Source organism: Schistosoma haematobium, chromosome ZW (genome assembly GCF_000699445.3).
Source record: "Schistosoma haematobium chromosome ZW, whole genome shotgun sequence".
Lineage (NCBI taxonomy): Eukaryota > Metazoa > Platyhelminthes > Trematoda > Strigeidida > Schistosomatidae > Schistosoma > Schistosoma haematobium.
The window spans coordinates 80,965,578-80,991,103 of NC_067195.1; the positions used below are offsets into that span (position 1 = coordinate 80,965,578).

The 25,526-nt window shown below is 35.3% G+C and overlaps 1 protein-coding gene across 1 annotated transcript in view; it reads right to left on the reverse strand.

The window, feature by feature from the left end:
• Positions 1-20,654, reverse strand: part of TTC12 (Tetratricopeptide repeat protein 12) — a 34,548-nt gene extending 13,894 nt beyond the window's left edge. The window contains exons 1-7 of the mRNA XM_051212438.1: positions 20,511-20,654; positions 20,221-20,450; positions 16,876-20,180; positions 13,663-14,105; positions 9,450-9,813; positions 7,412-7,773; positions 3,729-4,137 (exon numbers count right to left, since the gene is read on the reverse strand). Coding sequence (XP_051072623.1) covers positions 3,729-4,137; positions 7,412-7,773; positions 9,450-9,813; positions 13,663-14,105; positions 16,876-17,067 — 1,770 coding nt within the window. The 5' untranslated portion in view covers positions 17,068-20,180; positions 20,221-20,450; positions 20,511-20,654. The remainder of the gene's footprint in view (positions 1-3,728; positions 4,138-7,411; positions 7,774-9,449; positions 9,814-13,662; positions 14,106-16,875; positions 20,181-20,220; positions 20,451-20,510) is intronic.
• Positions 20,655-25,526: the final 4,872 nt, after the last annotated feature.

The window sequence follows — 25,526 nt, forward strand, 5'->3', positions numbered from 1 at the left end:
GTAAACTACCTTCAACCACCTAATATATCTGAATATTAGGTAGTTTATATCACCAGGAACACATGGTCACAATATATTTCAAATAAGTCACAATATTAGCAAATAATGCAACGTATTGAAAAGAATAATGATCGAGTTTGCAGATTGTGGTGACCAAATCTAGTTATATTAGCCGTAACACATGCCTTCACGTTCTACCACGTAATGGAAGCTATTCAGAGAATAAAAGCGGCAAACCTCAGGTTCGAAGACAAAGTCATGGTGCTAAATATATTGAGGTATGACAGCAGTAAAGTGTTTCTTTCAGACGAAAAGCTGCCTAATCGCAACGAGTGAAGAGAGGTTAGGAAAATTCCGCCTTAGAAAACAGTACACCTCACCTATTCCCATAGACTTTAATCGTCAGTGGTACAATATGAGTAGTTGATTACTTCGAAAGTTTATACAAAATAAAACCTAACAACCAATAGTTGTCTATTAGAAAGTTCAATGTTTCAGTCAAGCTATTTTATTCTTACAACAGGATCAATAAATTATTGTCCAAAAATAAAATGGAACTTCCAGCAAATTTACTAGACAATCCATACAATACGACCTGATTACATATATATGTTTACTGATAAGACTAACATTGAAAAAGAAATAATCAATAAATTTCTCACTGATTACATTTCGTATTATTGATGATGAAACAAGTTTAAAGAAAGGTGAGAAAGTAGACGTTATGATAAGAATAGACAAGATTAAGTAGTAGTAATAATAATAATAGTAATAAAGTTAACATTCCAAATTTTCTGCTTAGGTCATCCGTCATAATCTAATGTTAGTCGATAATAAGTGCATAGTGGAATAGACGGAAAGAATAATAATAATAATAATAATAAACAGTTCAAATAACTTTTAGTTATTCTTTAGAAAACGTTTCATAATGGGCATTTATTGACCACTGATATATTAGGCGGATTATTACAAGTGACTAAGATGAAAGGGTTATATTTTAATTCAAGTTCAAGTCATCTTTAAAATAAATTAATTCTTTTTATTGACGTGTAAGCATTTAGTGTAGTTTTCATAAACTAGCCAGTCGGTTATAAGTAACCTAGAGCCTGGCATAAACATAAGTTTGTTCTAGTAATCATATCATAACCATATAAACACAAGGAAATGATATTAACACGATGAATAGTAAACGAGTCAAAATAATGCATTAGGTAATGATAATTAGGAAGGCTAAACATTGAGAATATAGTGCAAGAATTATGAATGGAAAAAATATAGGAAGGACTAACAACTATAGCAGCTTGCTATATTGACATGATGATCGGGTTTGTAGATTGTGATGACCAAATCTAGTTATATTGGCCGTAACACATGCCTTCACGTTCTACCACGCTATGGAAGCTTTTCGGAGAATAAAAGCGGCAAACCTCAGGTTCGAAGACAAAGTCATGGTGTTAAATATATTGAGGCATGACAACAGTAAACTGTCTTTTTCAGACGAAAAGAGTATGAAGTGATGCTGCCTAATCACAACGAATGAAGAGAGGTAAGAAAAATTCCGCCTTAGAAAACAGTACATCTCATCTTTCCTCACGAACTTTAGTCGCCATCGGTGAGATCTGAAAAACATGGAGGTAACACATCAAAAAGTACTCACAAAAAGATCACGCATGACCTGCTTTCGAGCAGTCATTCCTCGGGTTCTACATTCACGCCCCCACGTTGTCAAGGTCATCACTAATCTTGTTTTAGTTTCGATTCCTTTAGAAGGAAGTATCCCTCCACGGGATGTGCAACCAGAAAGTAACAATCTCCCCCTTACACTCTTAACAGCACTCGACATCATACAAAGAACCAGTCAGAAACGATTTCGTGTTATAGTTTAGAAAAACTGGAAAAGATTCTAACTGGATATTTAAGATATTTTAAAACATTAACCTCCAGAGTTTGGTCTTTCCACATGAACACGACTAATGGGGAAAAAGTAGAGATAAGCTTCTAAACTGTACCCTTATCTCAGTTACTGTGCAGTAAAGGAATAACCTATTCGCTAAGTACCAGTCTACGTACTTCGTATTGAGGCACATCATTTGTGTAGAGGCTAGTGTTTTCAATTGTCTGTCACAGCCGAATTAGATGGAACTGTGTTTAAAGTTGAGACGTTCTCGTTAGCTGGAAATTTGGTACTTTGAATGACAACTGTACATTGAACTAAGGGTCACGAATTTCCCATATCTGTTTTAGATATAGACTAAAAATAGGAAACTATGTCTTTCAATTTAAATTGATTCCAGAACCTTTGGACTACGGAAATTTCCGTACATATCCCTAAGAAGCTAGAATCGGAACTTATATAACATTAAAAGCGCGCTAGTTTTTTTGAGCACCAATCATATGCTACAATATGTATTGATAAGCAATGATAATCTAGAAAATAAAATACGCATCGCCAATAAATATAATGCAGTCCAATCAATGTGTGATTGACAGCTAACTGGAATGCCACATTAGTAACATTAAGACTTTAACTGGTTGAAGGTAGTTCACAGGAAACTGTATTCGAACGAGATTTTATGTTAGTTGATACTTGACAGCAAAGCGTGCGTGCAATCTTAAGGGGAATGATGCTCCATATAGGATTCGAACCTCCACTACTCAGCTTGAGTTTGAGATGTCACTACTGAACTAATCGGGCCACGAATAACCTCCTACAGGATTGAAAAATTTACAATTGGTTGACTGCCGAGTAGTGATCAATGTCATATTTGTCTAAACTCTTAATGATGATCAAATTTCATCCATCAATTTGAAGTATGATCACTAGGCTGAGTGACTCAACACATTGGTAAATTTTTTCATGAAGACGAAAGCTAATGAAGTAATTACTAAGAATAAAAAGTACTTCTTACTTTCCAGTATTGTGGATTACATCTAATGGTTGGAAGTTACAAATAGTAATCTGAGATTGGGCAAACCACATAGAGTAAATTCGAACAGATGATTACAACTCCTAGTCAAATAATTACAGAATACCACGATTATTGTTTTTTTTAAATCATACACATATGCTTTAAACTAAGTATAAGTCTGGATGGAAAATCACAATTTTTACTGAAATCCCATTTAAGACTAAGGGTAAAAAGAACAAAATTATTTTCAGAAGGGGTTTTTGTGGATATTATAGTAGTTTCAATAGTTGAAATCATGAGTCAATTGAAGCTAGACCACCATGGAAAGCCTGGAAGCACTGGATGGCCGTTTCTTCGTAGTATGGGACTCCTCAGAAGGGCACATCCACGATCCCGCTCGCGAGATCCGAACCACAGAACCTATTGGTTTCGCGCGCGAATGCTTAACCTCTAGACTACTGAGTCGGTATTCATTAACATTGATATTTGCACCGTTGGATGCCGGCCGGCTCAGTGGTCAAGAGGTTAGGTGTTTACGCACGAAACCGACAGGTCCTATGTTCGAATCTCACGAGGTAGGGTCGTGGATGCGTGCTACTGAGGAGTCCCACAATAGGACAAAACGGCCGTCCAGTGCTTCTAGGATTTCCATGGTGGTCTAGCTTCAATTGACTCATAAATCCAACCAAAAATTATATATATATATATATATATATATATATATATATATATATATATATATAGCCAGAGAATATTTTTAACAGTGAAAACCACAAATCATTGATTTTTGTGTTTATATATATACTTATTTACACTTACAAGGAATCTTGAACTTTCTGTTAAATACTCCAATATTTGTGCAGCTTTTGTAGCACAAACTGAAGCTATTGTTGATGAAATTAGATTGGATTTAGCCGTGTCTATATTATTACTATTTGTTGTATTAACTAATCCAGATGATGCTGATAAACGGCCAACTAATCCACGTGCTGCATCAGCTAAACTTGAAGTGTTTGTTGGTTTTAAGGTTGGAGAAGTCACTTGATAGGAATTGGACATTGAAGTGGATAAGCAACTTGCTAAACTTGTCAGAATAGGACCAGGTCCATACATATCTAATAAAGATTGTCGACCACTTGGTAATGAAGTCAAATTAACCAACAAATTACATGCAGCTAGTCTAAGTGCACCGAGAATATGTTGGCTTCGTTGTTTTTCTATTGTTAAGCTGTCAATTGAGAAGAAAAATTAAATATCGGTTATTTAGTCTATCGAGTTACAAAATGTTCACAATAAAAGGCTATGTTAATTCCCACAGTACTGTGGAAATCAATTAGTCAACGTATAAAAAAAGTGATTGGTTAAATGTTTGTTAGAACTTTGATTATGACTAAAACAGCCTTAATCTCATGGATTCAATTTACCCCAAGGTCACAAATAGCAATCATTATTAACAAACGAATTATATGTCAAAAATGAGTTCAAAATAAAATAAAAAATGTTAAATATAATGAGGGGAATTTGTCTTGATACGGAATTGAACAAGTATTAATGATAATAAACAAAATAATGAGTTTCGAAAATACGATGATCAGAATTTGTGACATATTAGCGCAATACACTTCGAACAATTTGATCACACATAATATATTTGACAATGTTATGCGTTAAAAATAGTTAACGTTTGCATCTGTCACGATATATATACTTCAAAATTGTATTATTTGCAAATTAGAAAGGTCATTCAATAAAGGTCAGAATGACTTAGAGTAAAGTGTTCAGTCACAATAAGTAGAATAGTATTGTAGCAAAACTGAAAGTGCAAAAAAATTGTGTGAATAAGATGCATGGTAGGAGAATTTAATCTTGTCAATTGAGATAATAATAATAATAATATTGTTGTGTGAATATAATATGTAATAAGGGGGTAGTTACCAAGATAATTACGATAAAGGAATATTTTAACACGTGGACTCAAAAGATCTGTCGAAAGGACGTTTCACGCCGCCAAGCTACACATAATTTTCTCAACTAAACCAGTACTCACACAACTAATCAAGGATAGGTTACCGAAGATGGACTCCTCCATGTGTGTATATCAATTCAACTACTCCTGTGGAGCTAGTTACATAGGCCGTACTCAGAGGGCTTTATCCTTGCGTGTTCGTGAACATGTACCAGCATGGTTGGCAAAAGGAGTTACTAAATCGATCAACAGCACTATTCTTTCACACTTGGTATATAGTGAACATCATATCAAAATAGAGGAAACTTTCTCTGTTTTATATCAAGCTCCGAAATATCTACTTCAAGGAGCTAGATTACGATTGCTCTACATATCCGAAGCCATCTGGATCAATTTCAGAAAACCAAACCAAAGAGTATATCCAGCCTCCATGTTTGCCTTGGCCTACGACTGGATCACCGGATACCTAAACTGAATCTTATAAACATCTTACCCCCTCTTTTTTTATTACCTCTATCTTCACATTCATCATTCCCAATTCGTTTATCGTAAGTACCTTGGTAACATTCCATATTATATTCACACAACAATATTATTATTATCTCAATTGACAAGATTAAATTCTCCTACCATGCATCTTATTCACACAATTTTTTTGCACTTTCAGTTTTGCTACAATACTATTCTACTTATTGTGACTGAACACTTTACTCTAAGTCATTCTGACCTTTATTGAATGACCTTTCTAATTTGCAAATAATACAATTTTGAAGTATATATATCGTGACAGATGCAAACGTTAACTATTTTTAACGCATAACATTGTCAAATTCATTAATACATGCCTTATTTCTGGCCTTTGTAAAATATTATAATTATGGACTTATAACTGTAGAGCCTGATGATGAAGTTATTGAAAATAATTGTCCGCTCAAATATTATTCATTTTTGAACATAATATATTCGTTAAGAACATTTATATGTAATTTTTAAAGGTCAACTAGATAATCTTCATCTTATTATTACATTATCCAAATCTATTAGAAGGGCCAATTGCTTTAAGAGTCATGAGTGTTGATTTGTATGATAAATACGATGCTGATATGGTGTGGCTACATTTTCTAGTTATGAAGACTTGCCTACTTAATAGCATTTAAGTAATATATTCTCGCTATTTAAAATAAGTGTGCAAGACTGAAATCAATAATGCGAAAAAGCAAGCGTTGTTCAAACTTGCTGAAAAGACTAGACCTGGTGATAGTGACTGAGTACAAGTGGATGGAAGGTTTATTTTCTTATTTCGCACACATATTGAGTATATTTTCTGATAGAAAACGTTTTATTGTATGTGTGAATAAATATATTTTGAAGATGTTATGTTCTTGATTCGTTTATTTGTGACATCAAAAAATACTTGAATAAGGGAACAATAGGATTCTTTCTACAATTGACTATCAGATTGTTGTGCTGAAGAAGAAGTTAGTTGGTTGTTGTCCATAACTGTGAAGTTGTTGTTTCTATATTTGCTTGTGACTGCTTTAACCTCTGATCATGAATTTGTTTATCCTTTTTTATTGGTTGACAGAGTAGGACAATTTCGATAAGGTGGATGATACCTGTAGCTCAGTATAAGAATCTCGTATGATGTTTTGGATTTTCCAAGCTATCATTACAGCTTGAAACACATAGCACTGAACTAGAAAAATGTCGTAATCGTACATAAATATGACAGCCAGTCGCAACGTAGAACCTAGTACGTACGTAGATCGGGTCATGTTACTATGCCCCATTAGCACAGAGAGGTCAGATTGTCAGGACAAATCCCAGAATAGTAGAGGTAGTAACGGTATCCGATGTAATAGAAAATATTAGGGACGAAAGACAGAATTTGAAATGTAAACTTTAAATTAATATAAAAGCCATGAGGAATTCAGAAGCCTAGAGTTTGAAGGAAGACAAAAAATATAAATACGTGTGCCATCGCAAACCATTTTGAGTCGTGTCATTTAAAATCTCTAACCACTGGTTACGATAATAACGCGGACCCTAATCAGGTAGTCTGCACCTACAACAACATGGTTAAGTCCAATTGTTTGTGACTTCATGGACCGATGCCATGTTTTGGTTTAGCTGCACCTAGTTTTCTTCCACCCTATTCCCACATTAAAAAACATCGTCTGTCGAGTTAGGCGGTGGTTTGGGATACGTAAAACACGTCCCAACCACCTCAGTTGATGAAAAGTAACAACTTCATCAATGATTTTCTATTCTTACGAAGTACCCGATTTACTTCGTGGCCCTAAAGCATATGAGCAATACCTTGAAGATACATATGATTGAATACTAGTAATATACGTATATCCTCCATTTTTAATGGCCATATTTTACACCCATAAAGTAGGAAGGACAAAACTACTATGCAGTAAACCCATCTTTTGGTTGGCGGACCAACATCTCACCTACGTCAGTTGGCAAAATCCAATGATAAATTCAAAACGTTAATCAAACCCTTAAATTAAATAAAACATTAACAAACTTGATATTTTCCGATGACAATGACGACGGTGTTATTGTTGAATGAAGTGTTATACGTTGAACAAACTCAGGTGATAAATTAATACAAGCAAATGTAATTTTAATTAAATTCGGTTGATGTTCAATGAGTAATCGTTGATTTTCTGCACAATTTGTTGTTAAATGATCTGCTAGATTAAGTAAAGCAAGCATTCTCTCAGATTCATCAAGTAATGAGTAAGAATTGGTTTCATTTACACCATTATCTTCTTCTCTTCCACTTTCAGTTATGTCATTATTTTGATTAGATGTACTGACATTTGATTGTTGCATTAACATTTCTTTTTCATAAATATTATCTGGATTGAAAATTTGATAGATTGCCTGAAATATTCAATAATAAAATTAAAAAATTAAACCTTTTTTGAAAGGAGATTGTTACTTAGCTGTTTGAAGTCAATCAGTTAGTCAGTTAAATACACATATGTACATCAATTCAATTTATATAATATATAATATAATATAATTAGTAGTAGTGGAAGTTAAGTATAGAAAATGATTTAAAGAGAAAAAATGGGTTGACAGAATTTTTTTTAGAAAATTACGGTTGTTTAGAAAATTAGGACATAAGCAAAGAATGGGAGTGAGTGCACCTGTTCCATCGCGAACGATTTTGAATGGTGTTACAGAAAGTCTTTAACCATTGGTTATAAAAGTCGTGTTGACCCTAACCAGGTAGACTGTGAACTTACATAGGCAGCTCAGTCCAATTATCAATGATTTCATGAACTGATGCATAGTATTTAACTCTACATATATAACCTAAACACACGAAAACAATGTCATTGTTCATTCTCTTTCAAATTGTCCTAATAATATATACCAGGGTTAATGTGTACAGAATGTTGTTTGTTCATATAACAAACATGATTGACACACGTCAGCAAGGGGTGCTTGCAATCTTGAAGGAACTAATGCTAAATGTGAGATTCAGGCATGAGTCATACTGCTTCTCAGTGAAGCGTTGCCAATGAGCTAATAAGGCAGTCACTCAATCATCAACATGGTTTAACAGATGAGTGTAGACCAAGGACACTATACCATAATAGAACGAGATGAAATTAAAAGGTATGGAAAGGTATGTATGAAGAAATACAGGAAATGAAGATCGAGAAAAAGAGTCTAAAACACGTGATCACTCAATATCTTCAACCACTGGTCACGGTTATCATGCGAATCTCAACGAAGTTGTCTTCATCCATCAAAACGGATCAGTAGAACAGTTAAACATCTTGTTGACTGATGTTAGGTTTTCTTTTTAGCTGCTCCTAAATTTGGTTTCATTGACTCGCTCCCACGCAACCAGTAGCTATTACTTTATATCGCTTAAAGTAACACTAAGTACACACGTCAGATATAAGAGGCCTTGAAACGTCTACTATCACAGTGTAGTTTTAATAAGATACTAATAGGAGTTTTGTATACTTGAATTGTTATCGACGTTGCAGAACTTGTAGGGAAAATCACATTTCACTTTCACTACCAAACATCAATACTATATTTACTTTATGTCCTATATTGATTATACCATAGGAATTGATTTTTAACACCAATGGTTGCAAGTTTGAACCGTGCTTCATCTACTTCGGTTTACGGAAGCAATCGGGGGCAGTATCACTAGTACTCAAACAGTGTATCTTAAAGCCGAGTACGTAAGTGATACATTACATAAATTGGATGAACAATAAGGGAACCAGATCCAAATATGATGCTAAATTATAAACTTGTGATCAAAGCAGTATTTAGCATAACCTGACTAAAAATGACATTACTCTTCGTGTATTTATGATTTAAACCGGAGATTTATACATCGAAATTCTTAAAATACTACAAAGTGTTAGACTGGAATATTCAATAATACAGTTTGGAATGGATAACAATGGCGCAAAGTTAGATAATTATATGGTGTTGTATAACTGTGATTGGTTGGTTGATAAATAATGTATGTGGGTGTAAAAAACTTTACTATTCATAAAATTCCAGGTACAAATGAAACTTACATCAACTTCTTTACCCAGAAGGCTAAATCCACTTTTTATGCGAAAAATCGTTTGTAGCTCTGACAAAGTTTCAGTGGACAGATGATTATCGATGTTGATACTACTGGAATCATCAGAAATTAGTGAGTTATGTTGTGCACCTTTGCTTTTCTTATTAGATTTCTTTTTTTCTGAATTACAGTTAAAAGATTCTGAAGGTCCAATTTTTGAGTCATAAACTGTATTGTTTAATTCTGTGGTTGTTGTAGGCTTAGTTTTCGGGGCATTCATAAAAAGACGATTCATATAGCGTAACCCTGCGCTATAGTATCTAGAATTTTGATTTCTTCGAGCTAATTGAGCTAGGAGACTTAAAAGTTGTTGGCTAAAAAAGAAAGTAGGCATGTTTCTTGAGAAGTGATTTGAAAACTATAGTAATATTTACAAATGAAATTTACTGTGTTAATATCTCTTTAATCTAAGACATTATTACCGTTATTACTATTGTTAGCAATTATTGCCACAGTGACTTTTTTTATCACTTTAGATTAGTGACTTGAGCACTTCATTTCTGATCACATTAAGTCCCGGGATTGAACCCTTTCCCACTTATTTAGGTTCGGATGGTATCACTAGCCGTGTCCCATAGCGTAGTAAATGAACCTGTGCTTGACAAACTCAATTGCATTACATAGTTATTCTGAAATCGACGATTAAGATCCTTGATGTTTGTACAAAATAAGTGATAAAATCACAAATAAATACTTTAAGAAAATATCGAAGAGCATTCTAGTTGTAATCTAACACATTTGTTGATTAAAAATTCGTAAAATAATAATAGTTAGAAATCGCTAAGTTAAGCAATAAGACTATAAGTAAATTACTACAAGATATCGAGCCTAGAATTGAATGGTAGTACTATACTGCCAGGTATTTGATAAAAACTTCAGATTACGTGGTTCTATAAGAACTACTTTCTGTGTTGGTGATGTCACCAAGTGTTTATTTGATGTAGAGCTGAACAACTCTGTAGTCTAAATAATTATTTGACAGACATTCGTTTTATTTCGGTCTGAACGGTTCAAAATACAGATAACAGATATACAAGTTAAATCTTCATAAGAACGATTAAATTATTGGTTTTTCGGTTGACCTACAGCAAATCCTATTTACTTACAAATGAGGATCCAGTAAGGATACGACAGACTGACGACTTAGGGTGACTTATTATAGTAAGTCTATCAGAAGTAGCCAAATAAGTTCACTTGAACACAACCGGAAATGACCTGAAGGACAACCGCATATCATTGGCTAAGAAGTGGGTCCATTTTCTAAGGGATGGAAATATATATATATATATATATATATATATATATATATATATATATATGAGTATTTATTCATATCGTTTGGTAGCCCAATAGACTTTCTCTTCCACTCGTCTTTTCGCTTAGTTTGAAATCTCGCGCAAAATGAATAGGGCGTTATCTTAATTCCTACTAGTCAACTCAAGGCCATCATTAAAATATACTTTTAACGAGAATTTTTTCAATGCGATGCAACGAATAGGAATTCGAATAGATCGGACGTTTATCGCAACAACACTTAGACGTTAATCATCCATACGCTAATGGAGGTAGAGGAAACGGGACTTTCAGGATAACATTATACTTAATGTAGACGTCGAAAATTGAAACGGGACAACTGTTTTTATATCGCCGCGTAATGAACTTGGAGCACATAATCAAGCAAAGTAAAAGCGGTAACGACAAACCAGGTAACAGTAAATGTTATTGCGGGAATATGAATCACGAAACTTTCATCGAGTTTATACTTGAGAGAATGAACTAACATGGAGTGACAAAAAACTACATCAAACGTGGTTTGCACTCCAAATGAGTTTTTAAAAAGCATATATTGGTTAATTTACTCACTAACGGAAAAAAGATAAGTCTGTAGCAACTAAAAGGATACCACAAAACACTAGATACTTCTGATAGTATTGTGATTACGAATGTAAAAACTAGACGACAATACTAGGTTTAGAAGACACATATAAATGAAAGGAGGGAAGGTTCAAAAAGCTAAACTTAGATTGCGGTGAAATAATAAATGATTTATAATTTTAAATAGATTCAATGAGAAAGATTAAAGAAAGCAATAAATCAGAAAGATAGAGAATTATTGATCACACTTCCTAAAAGTTGCGAACATAGTTTCACCCACCTTTGTCATTGGGCTAAACAATGTATAACATGTGAGTCTTATTATTACTTGCCAAATGCTTATTATGCCAAGTTTATTCACACTATAATTAAATGACAAAATCGACAACAAACATATTCACGTGAGTCTCCACCATTAAGAGCTAAATTAACTATCTTCAAAATTATTAGTGGTAACCGATAAATACTAAATGTCAAAAAGCTTTACGTGGGAGTATTCGATAACAGGCTGTAATAATAAGGGTGACAAAAGTGAATTTTTACAAGAAAATTTGCTCCAGTAACCATGGGGTTTACAAAACCACCAATTTATTCAACGTTTTACCCAAAACTATTATTCGATCTACGGTTTGGTTATATCTCTAGTATTGATCCGAAGACTACGTTTAAATAGAACTATTCAAGTAATTTTCACGATAAAGTAAAATTCAATAAAAAAACAGTAGGACAGCTGAATATCTCTAACGAACATCACTACTCATATTCCATAAGTTCATATGAAACCACAGAAAGCTCTTAGGAAACTGACGACTTATTTATCTAACACTCTACAGTGACAGACATTACCATAGAACATCTTTATTGAAGGAAACTAATGCTGAAATTTTTTTAAAGTCACACAAGATTTTAAGAATAAAGCTAACTTTTTGAAAAATTAAAAAAATCAGTACTGTCATATGACATGAATGGAATAAAATGAACAATCATTCGATGCTACGAATTCACTTTTACATTGAATCGACTATTGGCTATGTATTATACATCTATATACAAATGAAAAATGTTATCTTATAATTTTACATCATAAGAAAGTATGAAATTCTAATGAAGTTTTGTTCTCTGAGCTGGATGGTTTGGTCGTAGAGCTTTCATCGTTCATCTGAACGACATCGTCAGCACAAACTTCAGACTTCTATCTGAAGTTTGTGCTGACGATGTCGTTCAGATGAACGATGAAAGCTCTACGACCAAACCATCCAGCTTAGAGAACAAAACTCCATCAAAATCATCCACCTGAGCTACAAATCTTCTCCACCATCTATGAAATCTTATTATTAGTCTTGTAAGCAATTATCAATTGATCGCATCCTATTCAAACAGTTAACCTTGTAACTTTCATCATGTCATACAATAAATCAAAAACTGTTTACATTAAAAAATGTAAAAAAAATATTAAACAATTATGGAGCAGTCATACTAATCAGATTATATTATGGGTTATTGAATAATCCTTTTTACGTTTTAACAAGAATTAAAATACAAGTTACAAATATAAACATTTGGATGACCATTTAGTTATTTAAAGGTCCCGAGTCTGACTTCCGGTGGAGAAATGGATTCGCACTAATGAGGATCCCCGTGTTGTGAACATGATTTTGGATGCTGTCAAAGGTGTGGAGACGATCATCACTTTCTGACTGAACACGCTATGGAAGGAAATTTCTTCTCGACGGACCTGAAATGGAAATTGGATTAGTTGTGATCGTAGGGACCTCGTAGCTTGACTATAGAGCGCACGGCCTCCTTATGGGAAGTTTTTCATTTGTTAGCCTCGAATTTTAAAAAGCCTTACAGTCGGAAACAGAAAGCCGTGAAGTAAAGCGTGACATTTTTAGGGCCGACTTTTCTTCAACTCCTTTTTTCCATTGAGAAGGCAGTAACTATGCAGACGCTGGTTTGCTGAGAGAAACATTTTACTCTAGTACGGTTAGCCATATGATTTGACTATCGGAACCTAGATTGCTGCTTTTAGTCGCTGTTCTTCAACTGACCTGCTTGGTACGGTAAAAACAAGTGTTACAGTCGACATAACTCGGTTAGGTCATCACAATAAATAACCCCGAATACTACGTTAAGGTAGTAGATGCGATCCCACCAGCTGTCTCAAACTTACTTGACTGTACTAGCAAAATATAAGAAACTACATAGATTAAAACAAAGAATCAGCATAAACCTGTTATTATTGACTAAAACTAAAATGAAAAGAGGATTAGACAAAGATCACCAACCTAGAAGGAATATTATTCGAGTTTTCATCATTCACATTTAATTTAAAGCCTATGGCTGATTGGGCGAAATTTGCTTCAGCTTTTGCATCGGCTTCTTGAGCAATTAAAGCAGCTTCAGCTTGTGAAACATATTCAATTAAATAATTTGGCCATTTTTCACTATTCAGTTTTGTCGATGTATATTTTTCAGTTTTTGATGCTGAATAATAACGAGATAATGAATATGCGGAAAGTGCTTCTGATGGTCGATTAAGGGACATTAATGCTTTACCACGATGTAAATAAACTTTAGCTAGACGAGGATTAGAAACAACATCACGATTATTATTATTCACCATTGTAGATTTTATATCAGAATTTAGTTTTTGAGCTTCTGGAAATAGTAGTAAAGCAGTGTCACAATCTTTTAGTGATAAATCAGGCTGACCAAGACGAAGATAGGCCTAAATATTAAGAAAGAGAACCCGAAAATAAAAGCATCGATGCAGGAACAACATAGATAAATGTTTTTAATTATAAAGGTTTTTAAAGTTAGTATTTAACCCTGAAAAGTGATTAATTTGTGAAAAATGTGCCCGAAAACTTAACGAATATTGTTATTATGTGAATGTATACGTGTGTTTACGGTTAAGTTTGATAAATGTCCATAAAACTCTCTGTCGATAGATCATTGATGGTTTAATGTCCTATGAAAAACTGTACAACGCTTTTTTTGAAATGACGGACGTCTAGTAATTCTCAGACCGATTATAAAAGGAAAAATTTGTGTCTTCATAATTATAGTGTGACTAGAATAATGTTATAATATATTATGAAGCGAATAGTTACTTCACTTGAAAACACGACACAACTTACATAACAACTTTCAAATGGTTTTATAACAAATAACATAAACTAATCATTAAAAGTGACTACTCCTTTACAAGATACAGGACGGTATGAAGCAGAATAAGACATCAGTAAAGTGAGAAAGTCGATAACTGTTCACTAACTGATACCAGTCTAGCATTTTAAAGTCGATACTATTGTTTTGAGGCAAGAAAGGCTTAGGAATTTTCATGGTTTCCGTTTAATGTGTTTACATGTTTATAATTGAAAAGGCATTCAGGGTTATGGCATATCGATAAACATTGACATATGTTTAGAAGTGATCTACTCCCGCGAACAACTGACATCGTTAATGGTTTAGTAGATATTAGCAACCTGTCTAAACGAAGTAATTCTGAAATTTTGACTTAATATAGATTCATTATGATAAGAAAACCTTCCTACACACTTTACATAAACTGTTATTAAGCTTTCTGTTATTAGAGACCTGTTAGTACCCTGATGATGTATGGAATCCATATTAATTAATGTGGGATACATCTAAACATAAGCGTACTGTCAACTGCTGCTCAATTTTTGTCACATGAGACTTTTAATGAAATGTGATCTTCTGAACCCATTGAGTGATACATGAATACGGTGAGTTATTCTTACAACCCAAATACAAAAACAGTTGCATACAGACCAATCTGTTTCTATGCTTAAATTAAAAATCGGTAGTAAATTAATTGCGTGCAAGGACCTTTTCAGAGTTACATTAATCCTGATTTCTAGTGAAATCTCTATGGAGGGACAAAAGATAACCCTAATTTTTGTCATTTACATTCCGTGTAGAATAAGCAGAAAGTTCTGAATTATGATAAAATAATCAGCTAATTGCAGCGATTTTTTAATACTCTAAGAGTAGGAGGCACAACTAATGCAGTCAGAATACATGAAACGTTTAAGGGAATTTAATTCAAAGTATGCATTGTTGGTGTACGGTAAGATCATCACGTATATACTACTGATAAAAAGTTGGTTTGTTGAATAATTAAATAAAATTTGAAAGTGACGTCGTGGATTTGTGCAGAATGCGTAGTAAATTTCAAGGGACGAATGAAGTCAACAAATAAAAAGCACGGAATAACACTCGACTTAAAATTTAAAGGGAGGTAAGAAATTAACCCAACTGCGCCACTGCGAGAGACTTTCAGTAGCCTTATCAAACATCTCTAACCGCTTAGTAGTTGGGAAATATATTCTGGAGTGCTACTAGTTCAACAGTAAGGTAAATATGAACTTTTCCGAGGTACGAAGTACAGCTCATGGTTTTTTCACTCATTTCTAGTATTTCCTCCAACAGGTTGGTGATTTCCTTTACATTTTCTGTGCATGTCCATTTGATTTAGATAGACGAACTGTTTTCCAACCTTTGTAATGAAACGGATAGAATCTTGGAGAAATGAAATACTTTATTTGCTATATGATGGTTGAATATGTACCCTTATGGCTGTGAAGATAAATATACTCCAGCATCCCATTAAAAACGGATTATAAGCAATTAATTTAACCTATGACGAAACTGGTCATGGGCTGTTTTAAAAACACCCTTCGTATTGATACAGAAAGGTGATCTGAGTCAAATAAATATATTTATTGAAACCCAATACTTACGGAAATTTAAACCTCCATGGTGTATTCAGAAAATAGTTGTACTTAAACTAAGCTTTGGTAATATGGACTTTAATCTTAGCGTTGAGGACAGTGTGAATAACGGTCTCTTATTATCATTTTTTTATGTTTCCATATATCTCACTTGTTTGTGCTTTTTATGTGCACTAACAACCTAATATGTGATCAAATTGTATAAAATATATCACCCTGATATATTGTATGATTCTGATAAAAATTATTCTCATGACGAATAAGAAAACGATAAGAATGCAACACAATGTATATTCCAGTTTATTAAAAAGTTGTTAACCTTTCATGTAGAAATACAATGTGTTTTCAAACTCATTAAAGGGATCATTCTTTACACTCATGAAGTTTTGTGTGAAGTTGACAGAATACTATGATGTACGATGGGTGAGAGTATATCATATATGGCATAATTCAGTAGCCACCCACTAACTACCAGAAAAAGGAATGGACCTCAAAAAAAAGTTGTGATAAATATAGATTGCTTTTCCGGCGGAGCTAAGCGGGAGTAAAACTGTAAATATATAGAGATATGAGAACTGGGTATGGAAATTTTTGTTGAAGTCTATCTAAAAAGGTAAAAACGCTGTAGGATATAAGAAGATACCATCGTGTAAAGGCTAGAACATATTATAAACCATACCTATCTCTTAATTTATTAATCAGCATGAAAAAATGCTGTCAGTTTTACTTGTAACTTACTTGAGCTCTATTAGTATATAAAATATCGTAATCCTTTGCCACATCGATTGCCTGTGAATACAACTCAACAGCTTTTTTACAGTTTCCAGCCTTGAAAAATGTATTTGCACGATCCTTGAGTTTATCCGCACGTTCTCGTTGCTTAGCTCGTCGCTCAGCACGTTCTTGTGCGTCCTGTGCAACCGCAGTCATAAATGCAGTCACATCATCCCCTTTTCCAGTTACATCATCTGTGTGGAAAAGTTCCAAAACCAGTAACTATATAACACAAGAAAATTGTATCATTTGCATATAGTGAATGTAGATTCATACACGTTCTTTTGTTAAATTTCCATGGGAAATGTATATGAAAACTGTTTCTCATCTGAATAAGATAACGGGTAGGAATAATAAGAACAGTGTCAACTGAACTACACCTAGGTGTTCTTCGGGAGAAATGATTTTTTAACAATAAGCCTATGAATACTAAACTCATGTATAACAAATATGTAGTCCCTGTTTAAGAAAATGAAAACACTATGCTTTTGTAATGGAGATCTACTATCCCTACTTTTACCTGATACCGTCACATATGTTTTTCTATGCATAACACCACTTATATTGTAAGTCCTTTCAGCTGTGGTGGGTTAGCGCCTGACAAAATCTGAAACTAGGGTTGGCATTTGCCAACATGTGTTACTTGTGGCTCTGGAGAGATATCCATCTACCAAATAAAGGGTGTGTAAACTGAACAACAGTCCGCTCTATATTACTTTATGACTGAAAGTAAAAGACATACATGCACCTCACATTTTTGATCACAGGTGTCTTAGAAACATTGTTCATGTTTTGAGGAACGACCGAGTGAGTTAAGTACCAGGAACACTTGACAAACAGGTTGGTGAAGTTGTGAACCTTCATTAACTAAGTTGGTCTGGACGTGTCAAGCATGACAAACCACTGAAAATTTCGACATGAAATGTTGGGTAGAGCAGTAAGATGAAAGAAATCTGTAGGCATCTAAGCCAGAACATGGTATCAGTCGATGAAGTCACTGACTGTTGGTCTGAGCCATTTTGGTAAATGCAGACTACTTGGTTGGGGTCCTCATGATAATCAAGATGAGTAGTCGGGGACTTTGAAAAAAAATCGATCACAATCACTTGCAATGGAGCAGATGCATTCATTATTTATCCTAAGTTCAAGCATTCCTTGATATAGACTTTTTCACTCTGTCTTTTCGAACCACATTTCTAATGTTCAACCTTCCTCACTACCATCCCTGCCACATTATTTCGATCACTTTTGCCATTCATCTTGTTATTTTCACTTCATCCTGCTTATACAATAATGACAAAGCAGGTCAACGTACATTTGTGCCTAGTTCTATCCTGATTATGAAGAAAAAAAGTGTACACAAATCTAAACGAAGGGGTAGGAGTACAACAAAAAGTATAGGGAAATTAATGTCTATATCATTATCAACTATTTATCCGAATGTATCTAAACCGTTCACAAGTTCACGAAGAATACAAAGCATACCAAAAGAGGAGATAACGACTAGGTATGATCGCTGAATGAAGTTACATCAACTTTAGTCCATTAAGATAAGCCGTCGACTCAGAACGAGAGCATTTTTTTCTATATAAACTAGAATTGGACCGTGGCAAAACTTACTAAAATTATTCAGAACGACCTTTCGATATAATAAGAGATCAAATTTAACTGGCATGAAGGAAACTTGCTGAATAAATTGATCATATGGGAGTGATGATGAGTAGTAATCAAGATATAGCCCGGAATCCTGGATTGGTCATGGTCCAAACTTAGTTTCACAAACAGAAATGATGTGCTCACAAATAAGTCCTACTTCAAATCCACGTGTAAATATCAAACCCCATCAGCTTTCTGGAATAAAATAGGTCAATCATGAGATGACATTTCCGAGGACGTTTATGGCAACCAGACCTTAGGCTGATGACGAGCGACCGAGTGTTCAAAGAAAGTTAGGGAGGTTTAAAATTGAAGGGTCACCATTGAGTTTTTAATTACACTATAGAACAGAAATTACAACTATTACACCTGATTTTTAGAAATTCGTTTTGCAATTGCAGAAAATTGGTGATAGGAAGTATGATGGACGTCTGATATTATGAATTTTATCCTGCTTCGGTTTGGAAACCCAGGTAGTATCCCAGCCATCACACAAATCGACTGATTTGTGTGGCGCATATATATGTTTGGTGCCTTCTTGTATATGTTTGTGTTTAAATGATAAATAATAGTGAATTTTATCCCATTTGTATCTCAAAAGTATTCATAGAAGACATTATACTTCAACCAAATGTTAGCCTGATATGTGACTAACATTTTCGACTGGTTGAAACCTTTTGATTGTACAGTTTTCGCTTTAGTTTTTACGGCAAAATAACATCTAATCCTCATTAATTGGGCAAATATTTTCACGTGGGTAAATCATTTGTATTTTGAACATTAAGTTTACAGTCTTCAGAAACTTGAAATTATTATGGTTTTTGACAACCTTATTTTTATGCACAGACAACTGACTTGACACTCAGTAATCCGAAAATCCCCAGTTATGGAACACGAGAAACAATGATTTTCCGAAACAGAACTCTAAAGATAATACAACTTTAATTTATCGCTAACGTAACCTTACACCAGTACATTTGCACCAATATTTTCTCGGAAAACTATACTGACTGCAGTTCAGATGAAGGAAACGTTATCTAGTAGAGATGAAGCTCACATCAGCGGTGTCAGGTTTGGATTTTTGTCAAACATTACTCTTTTTACAGAGAAGTAGCAGGGACTTTATTGATGTGCATATATATGAGTTCGTTGTACATTAATGAATTAATAGGAGTTTTCACGAGTACAGATACATCAGATTCCTGTGGAACGCTGGAAAGCGCCCCAGATTGAATGCTAAAACAGCCCTCAGAGTAGTACTCCAAGAACTTCATGAGTACGACGTGAAAATATCAGTGTAGTAGCTCCTCCTAAGGACTAAAAATATCAAGTATTTAAGGAGTACGCCATGTGAATAAGGGATCAAAATTGGTCAAAATTACAATGAGATTGTGTCTGTTAGCCCTGAACTTATTTTAAGTGGCATCACTAAAAACAGGACACATAGCGGACCCAACCAATATTGATCGTTTCCCGTCAAAGAGAAATAAACCACTAAATAACACAAGAAACACAATTCTATGCACATATTTCAAGTGAAAGACACAAACAATAAGTATTACCTAAGTTTTTTGAAGGTTGGTCCAATTTATTGATAACAGATCTGTCAAAACCTATAGTTACCATAAAAAGGAAACTAGCGTTAGCACTTGCCATCACTGCACTTCTGTTTGAGAAAATCATCGGCTTCTTTGCAAGCTATGCTAGCAACTGCACTGTCTTCTGAAGAAAGCCTTTGCACTAAATCGAAAACTTTATCAGCATCCTGTAGTTTTTTCAGAGACTCTTTTGTCTTCATGACGTTCAGCTTTTTGCAGGTTTACGTCCAGACTTAAAATACTCTGTGTGTTGGGAGGAGTGTGAGAAGCAATTTATAGTGAAATCTGGATGAAAGAATAAAAGAAAAAGTGAGCCGACGACTCTGATTACATGCGATAACTCACGTTTAATAATCAAAACAACCAACGACAGTCAGTACTAACGAAGTGGTATGGTTATGACAATCTGATAAAGGAAACGAGTTGGTAGCGTAAAGTTTCGAATGCGTCGCAAACACACAGACCGCGCCCAACAAACTAACCCGTCCTTTTTAAATTTACCCGCACTGTAGCCCTTGGTATTTATGATTATTCCGTTGAGTCAGATGCCCATATTAATCTTTTTTTAATATTGACTGTATTATCTTTCTTGAATGAGTTGACTGAAGGGCTGGAGGTTATCTCTTCTGATAGTCCTCACACTAATTTTGCTTGTAGGGCATTTTTTGGCCAATAACGTAAAATTTCAAATCATAGGGTACCAACACTTCTAGATATTTCTCAACTCGAGATACTTCCAGAGATAAGTTACCGAAGTTGTATTTGTAGTCTGCAGCATGTCTCAGATGGACATTGAAGTTTTGCCAATGAAATACAAGGACCTATTCGAATCCTCATATTTTCCATCAGCTTTTCACAAAAAAAGGTAATAAAGCAAGGTATTTGTAGCTGTAAATATATTCCCAAAGTAAACAGTTCTGTAAGTCTTCTCCATTGATGCCAAACTCACTAGTTTTACTCGACACACATGAAGACTCTCAGCCACACATTCGGACCAGGTCACGAATCCCTTCCAACTGTTAGCAAGGCTAGACAAAACGCTTCTCGACATATCTATGGCCTTGTAAATATATCTCCGGATTCCTCTATTTCATGCTCGTCAAAATCACCCAAGGCTACTTCGTGCAAAGTACACTAACGCTACCGACGTAGATGATATCCTACTAGCTAGTCACTTACTGAAATCAGATGTGTATATAAGAATACTGCCTGCCATCCGGAACATTCCTAAGGAATCTCTCGAGAAGCTTTTCCGAGGAAGATATATTACTGTGCAAGGTGTACTGGAAAACACGGACCCTGATCACACTAACCCTGATATTGGGGAGTGTAAATTCATCAAGCAGTCCACGAAGCCTAAAAACACACTGACTCAACAAGTGATGAGACTAGCTAAGATAGACGGAAATTCTAGACCCCGGCTGATAAATATAACCTTTCCATCCCTCACATGGCGGCTGCAACTCTGGAAGCATTCCGTGTCAACAAATGTCGGTTGCCAGCTGGGATCCATATGCGTCCGGGTAGGCCACACGACTCCAGGACGAAGCACAAAGACAATTTGGAGCCGATCATTCCAATTGCGAACTGTTTTGATCATAAAAACGTGAAAAGGGCAGGGGCTGCCAACTCGAAATACCTTTCATAATTAGGCTACTTGTCCATTCACGTACGGCTCATAAAGACAAAGAGGACGGGGATGCTCACGCTTTTCAAATTGAAAGCATAACCTGCTTATACATGAACACGGCGAGTTTACCTAGTAAAATGGAGGAGCTACGTGAACTCACTAATGCTAATAATGCGCATCTGATAGGAATATCTGAAACTTGGACATCTTCTCAGCTTACGAACCAGGAGCTAGCAATACCCTGGATGTCTTTGTTTCGCAATGACAGAGAAACAAGAAATGGGGGTGGAGTAGCCTTATACATACTATCATGCATAGAGGTACACCAAGTTCACAACCAGGAGTTTATTAATCTTGATGAATCCGTTTGGTGTTCAGTAAGATTATCTGTAGTGGCATTAGGCCTTAACCACACAATCCTCAATGCTGAACACGAGGCACTTGAGAAAATAGGTGTTCAACATTTAACGCGGAGAAAATCCCAACGATGGATAAAGCGGGAACAATGAGTTGAATTAATTCGAGTTGATTGAATGGCATGGTTCGGCCATGCAGGCGTGGTCCCTGTTGGATGTTACTTCATATCTTTTACTCATATTAACCATATTGTTCTATCTCTAGCCTAAGCTTGTTCTCCATCATATATTGGTAATTTTACGATACGATGAGTCAGTGTAACACAATGATGTGGCTTCCACGTAAGATCTTATAGATAAGGCAGCTATATCATGACAAATCTGCAATTTTAGGGTTAGGTCGATTATAAGAGCAGTATTATTATCATAGTAGACAATAATTCTACAAGACTACAACATAGGAGCAACTTTTAGGTAGCTCTAAAATGAACATGGAATGTCCACATATTTAGTAGGGTTATAGATTAACGGTAGGAATTAGGATTTGCTGTTGAACGTTAGTGTTCCGAATAAGATTTGATGTTTTCATCACGAACTGACATCAGGTATGATGGCAAAATGGTATTTAACCATAGGGGTGGGTGAATTTCGCACCAAAATCCAAAATCTGCTATCTTGAATGTGATTGGTTCGCCCCTAAATTATTATCTTGCCTATTATTCTGTCACGACCTTCGATTCATTCTGTATTGGTTCTCCAAAACCACATTACTGATTGTCACTATATGATAAGTCAGCATAAACACTGACATGGTTTCCATGTAAGATCTTGTACATTAGGCAGTCATATCATGGCAAATTGACAGTCTTTGGTTAGGTTTGTGATTCTGCTGGCACGCATAGGTCTACTGGTACTAACATAGACCAAAATAATATGAAGTTCTTGACATTAATCGCGGGTTCCAGCAGTTTGAACGACGACGTTATTCCACCGAGACAACTGAGTATCAACGTTTCGGTTAATAAAGGACAACCTTCGTACTTCTGTTTGGTATTCACTCCAAATCCATACCAACCTTAGCATATTTAACATTAAACAGAGTGCTCGATAAAACCGACTCCAACATAACTGAACGTCCGTCTAATAAATTTTCAGATTTCGATGCGTCTAAATGCAGAAGACCGACGAGCTATATTTTATTTGATTGAACCAAATTACGGGACTATTGCGTACCTGAGAATCAGTAAGAATGTTCCCGATGAGACAGGACTAGTTATCTATATACAAGCGTCAACAGCTGGCAATCAAAAGTCAACTATGGTTGATTATCTTTCGCCGTGGCCTTGAGTTTGGTCAAACACGACTTCATCAAAGTCAAAGAGTAAAAGACCAGTCACAAAAGAAAATAATAAAACCTGGCCAAGCGAGTTCTGAGTAACTGTCAAAATGCACGACAAGGAGAGAGACTAAATAAATAACAGTACCATCTGAAAGATATTTGAAGGCATTTTCATAGTGTTCATTCTACTACAATAAATTTTTAAAACGTCTCGGAGAGTGTTAATGGAATCGTCTTTCTCAAAAGGTTAATCCTCCAACCAGCTTGTGTGCATAAATCTCCGCATAGTTACTTCTCAGATAAACCATCTCCCTCAGCTATCGGAAGAGTGAAGAATACCACTTCTTAATCACCCCTGCCGTGATGACACGTTATCAAGGTGTTTTCATTTCCCTCATTATGAGGAGAACAGATTCATCATTGTCGACAATGTGTCCGGCTTGTATTTCGATACTTACTTAACGTAATATAGGTGACACGAGAGTCTATCACATTTTGCCCAAACGGTATATTCACAAGTCTGATTGGTAGGTTTTCTCGGATCTTAAACGGCATTTCGAACTTCTAAAACACTAAACATATACCACTTGAAGATTAAGTTTGAAGCTCCCTACGAGTGCTACATTTGTCTCAGTCTCAAATGAAGCAAAGTTTTCGTGTCTATAGGTAACCCTCGTGCTATTGATAGAAGAAACCAGACAAGTAGTGAATAGGTCTTTATTTCGATCTTAGCGCAGTCACAGTGGAGCGTGGGATTATCTGTTCAGACAAACAAAGGCTCTCAACATTCAATATAAGATAATAGGGAATATAGCGCTTATACAAAACAAGGAAGTGAATGAATACTTGAACAATACTGTTTTGGCATATACTTGGTTGTTTGGGGTCAACTCTTAACCAACCAACCTAAGCTGTTACATTAGCTTCCCCCTAGAATCGACTTCCGTAGGAACGTCGGTTCGATTAACCTAACTATCGAAAACACCTTAGTTCTATTTCTCGTCCCAAGGGAAAATTATCAACTCGCTCACTGTTTGACTTACAATCAGTGACGACTGACGCTGTCAACGATAGTCCATGGACGTCTCTTCTTTACTAGCTTGTCATCTTATTTTGTAGCACGTGATTTCTTCTACAACTATCGCCGACGGTTTGCTGCGTGCTTTCAAGAGAAAGTGTGAGAATGTGGAATAAGAATATCTGAGGAAGTGCCGCGAGCGGGCTACCCAACACCATGTTGGTGAGGTACGATTTTTCCGTGCTCAGACCGGCTATCAGGTGTTTACTCACCTGCCTCTTGAGTCGCCCTCAAGTAAAAAGTAAAGAAGAATCTACTTCAAAGGTAATGGTGAAAATCAAGCAAACCTGAAGAACTGCTCCACTGCCTGCATAAAATAATAAGATACAAAATGGAAATACATAAATGTAATTGATAGTTGTTCGGTTCCATGTAAGTGCTTGGTCTCCAGAACGGATTGGTATTCTGGAAGAGAATAGACATAGTGTAGATATCTTGTGCACGAAAAACCATGAAAACAAAAAAATACTCTTTTGTAATGCATATATGTAAAAGGGTAAACTTGCTAGAAGTTGGACTCTTTAACAAAATCGATCAAACGCGTGACCTTGAGCCTGTGACGACCGCGTTCTACAACTAGGTGCGTAACCAAGGGTGCATCAGAATACTCCACGAAAAGGAAAGGAATATACGGTTAAGAAGCAAAAAACATTGTGTAGAGTATGCGGATCAAGTACAGTTGTGTCAAATACCCTTTTCTTGTTTGATTTAGGTATGCATGATATATTGAAGCAATATATCGTCAATTCATCCAAGTAACGAATTGGTTTGCACCTCAGTGTGTAAGTCCTACTACTCATTAGTATTATGAGTGATTAATTGGTGTAAGGAAATATTGAAGTCACTTTCTCCGTGGTCTGATGTGGCTTAACGGCTAAGCACGCGGTCTAGCATTCAGGAGGGCAGAGGTTCGAGTGCGTGTGGAGCCTGCGTTTTTGTTCACCAGGCCCACCTTCAA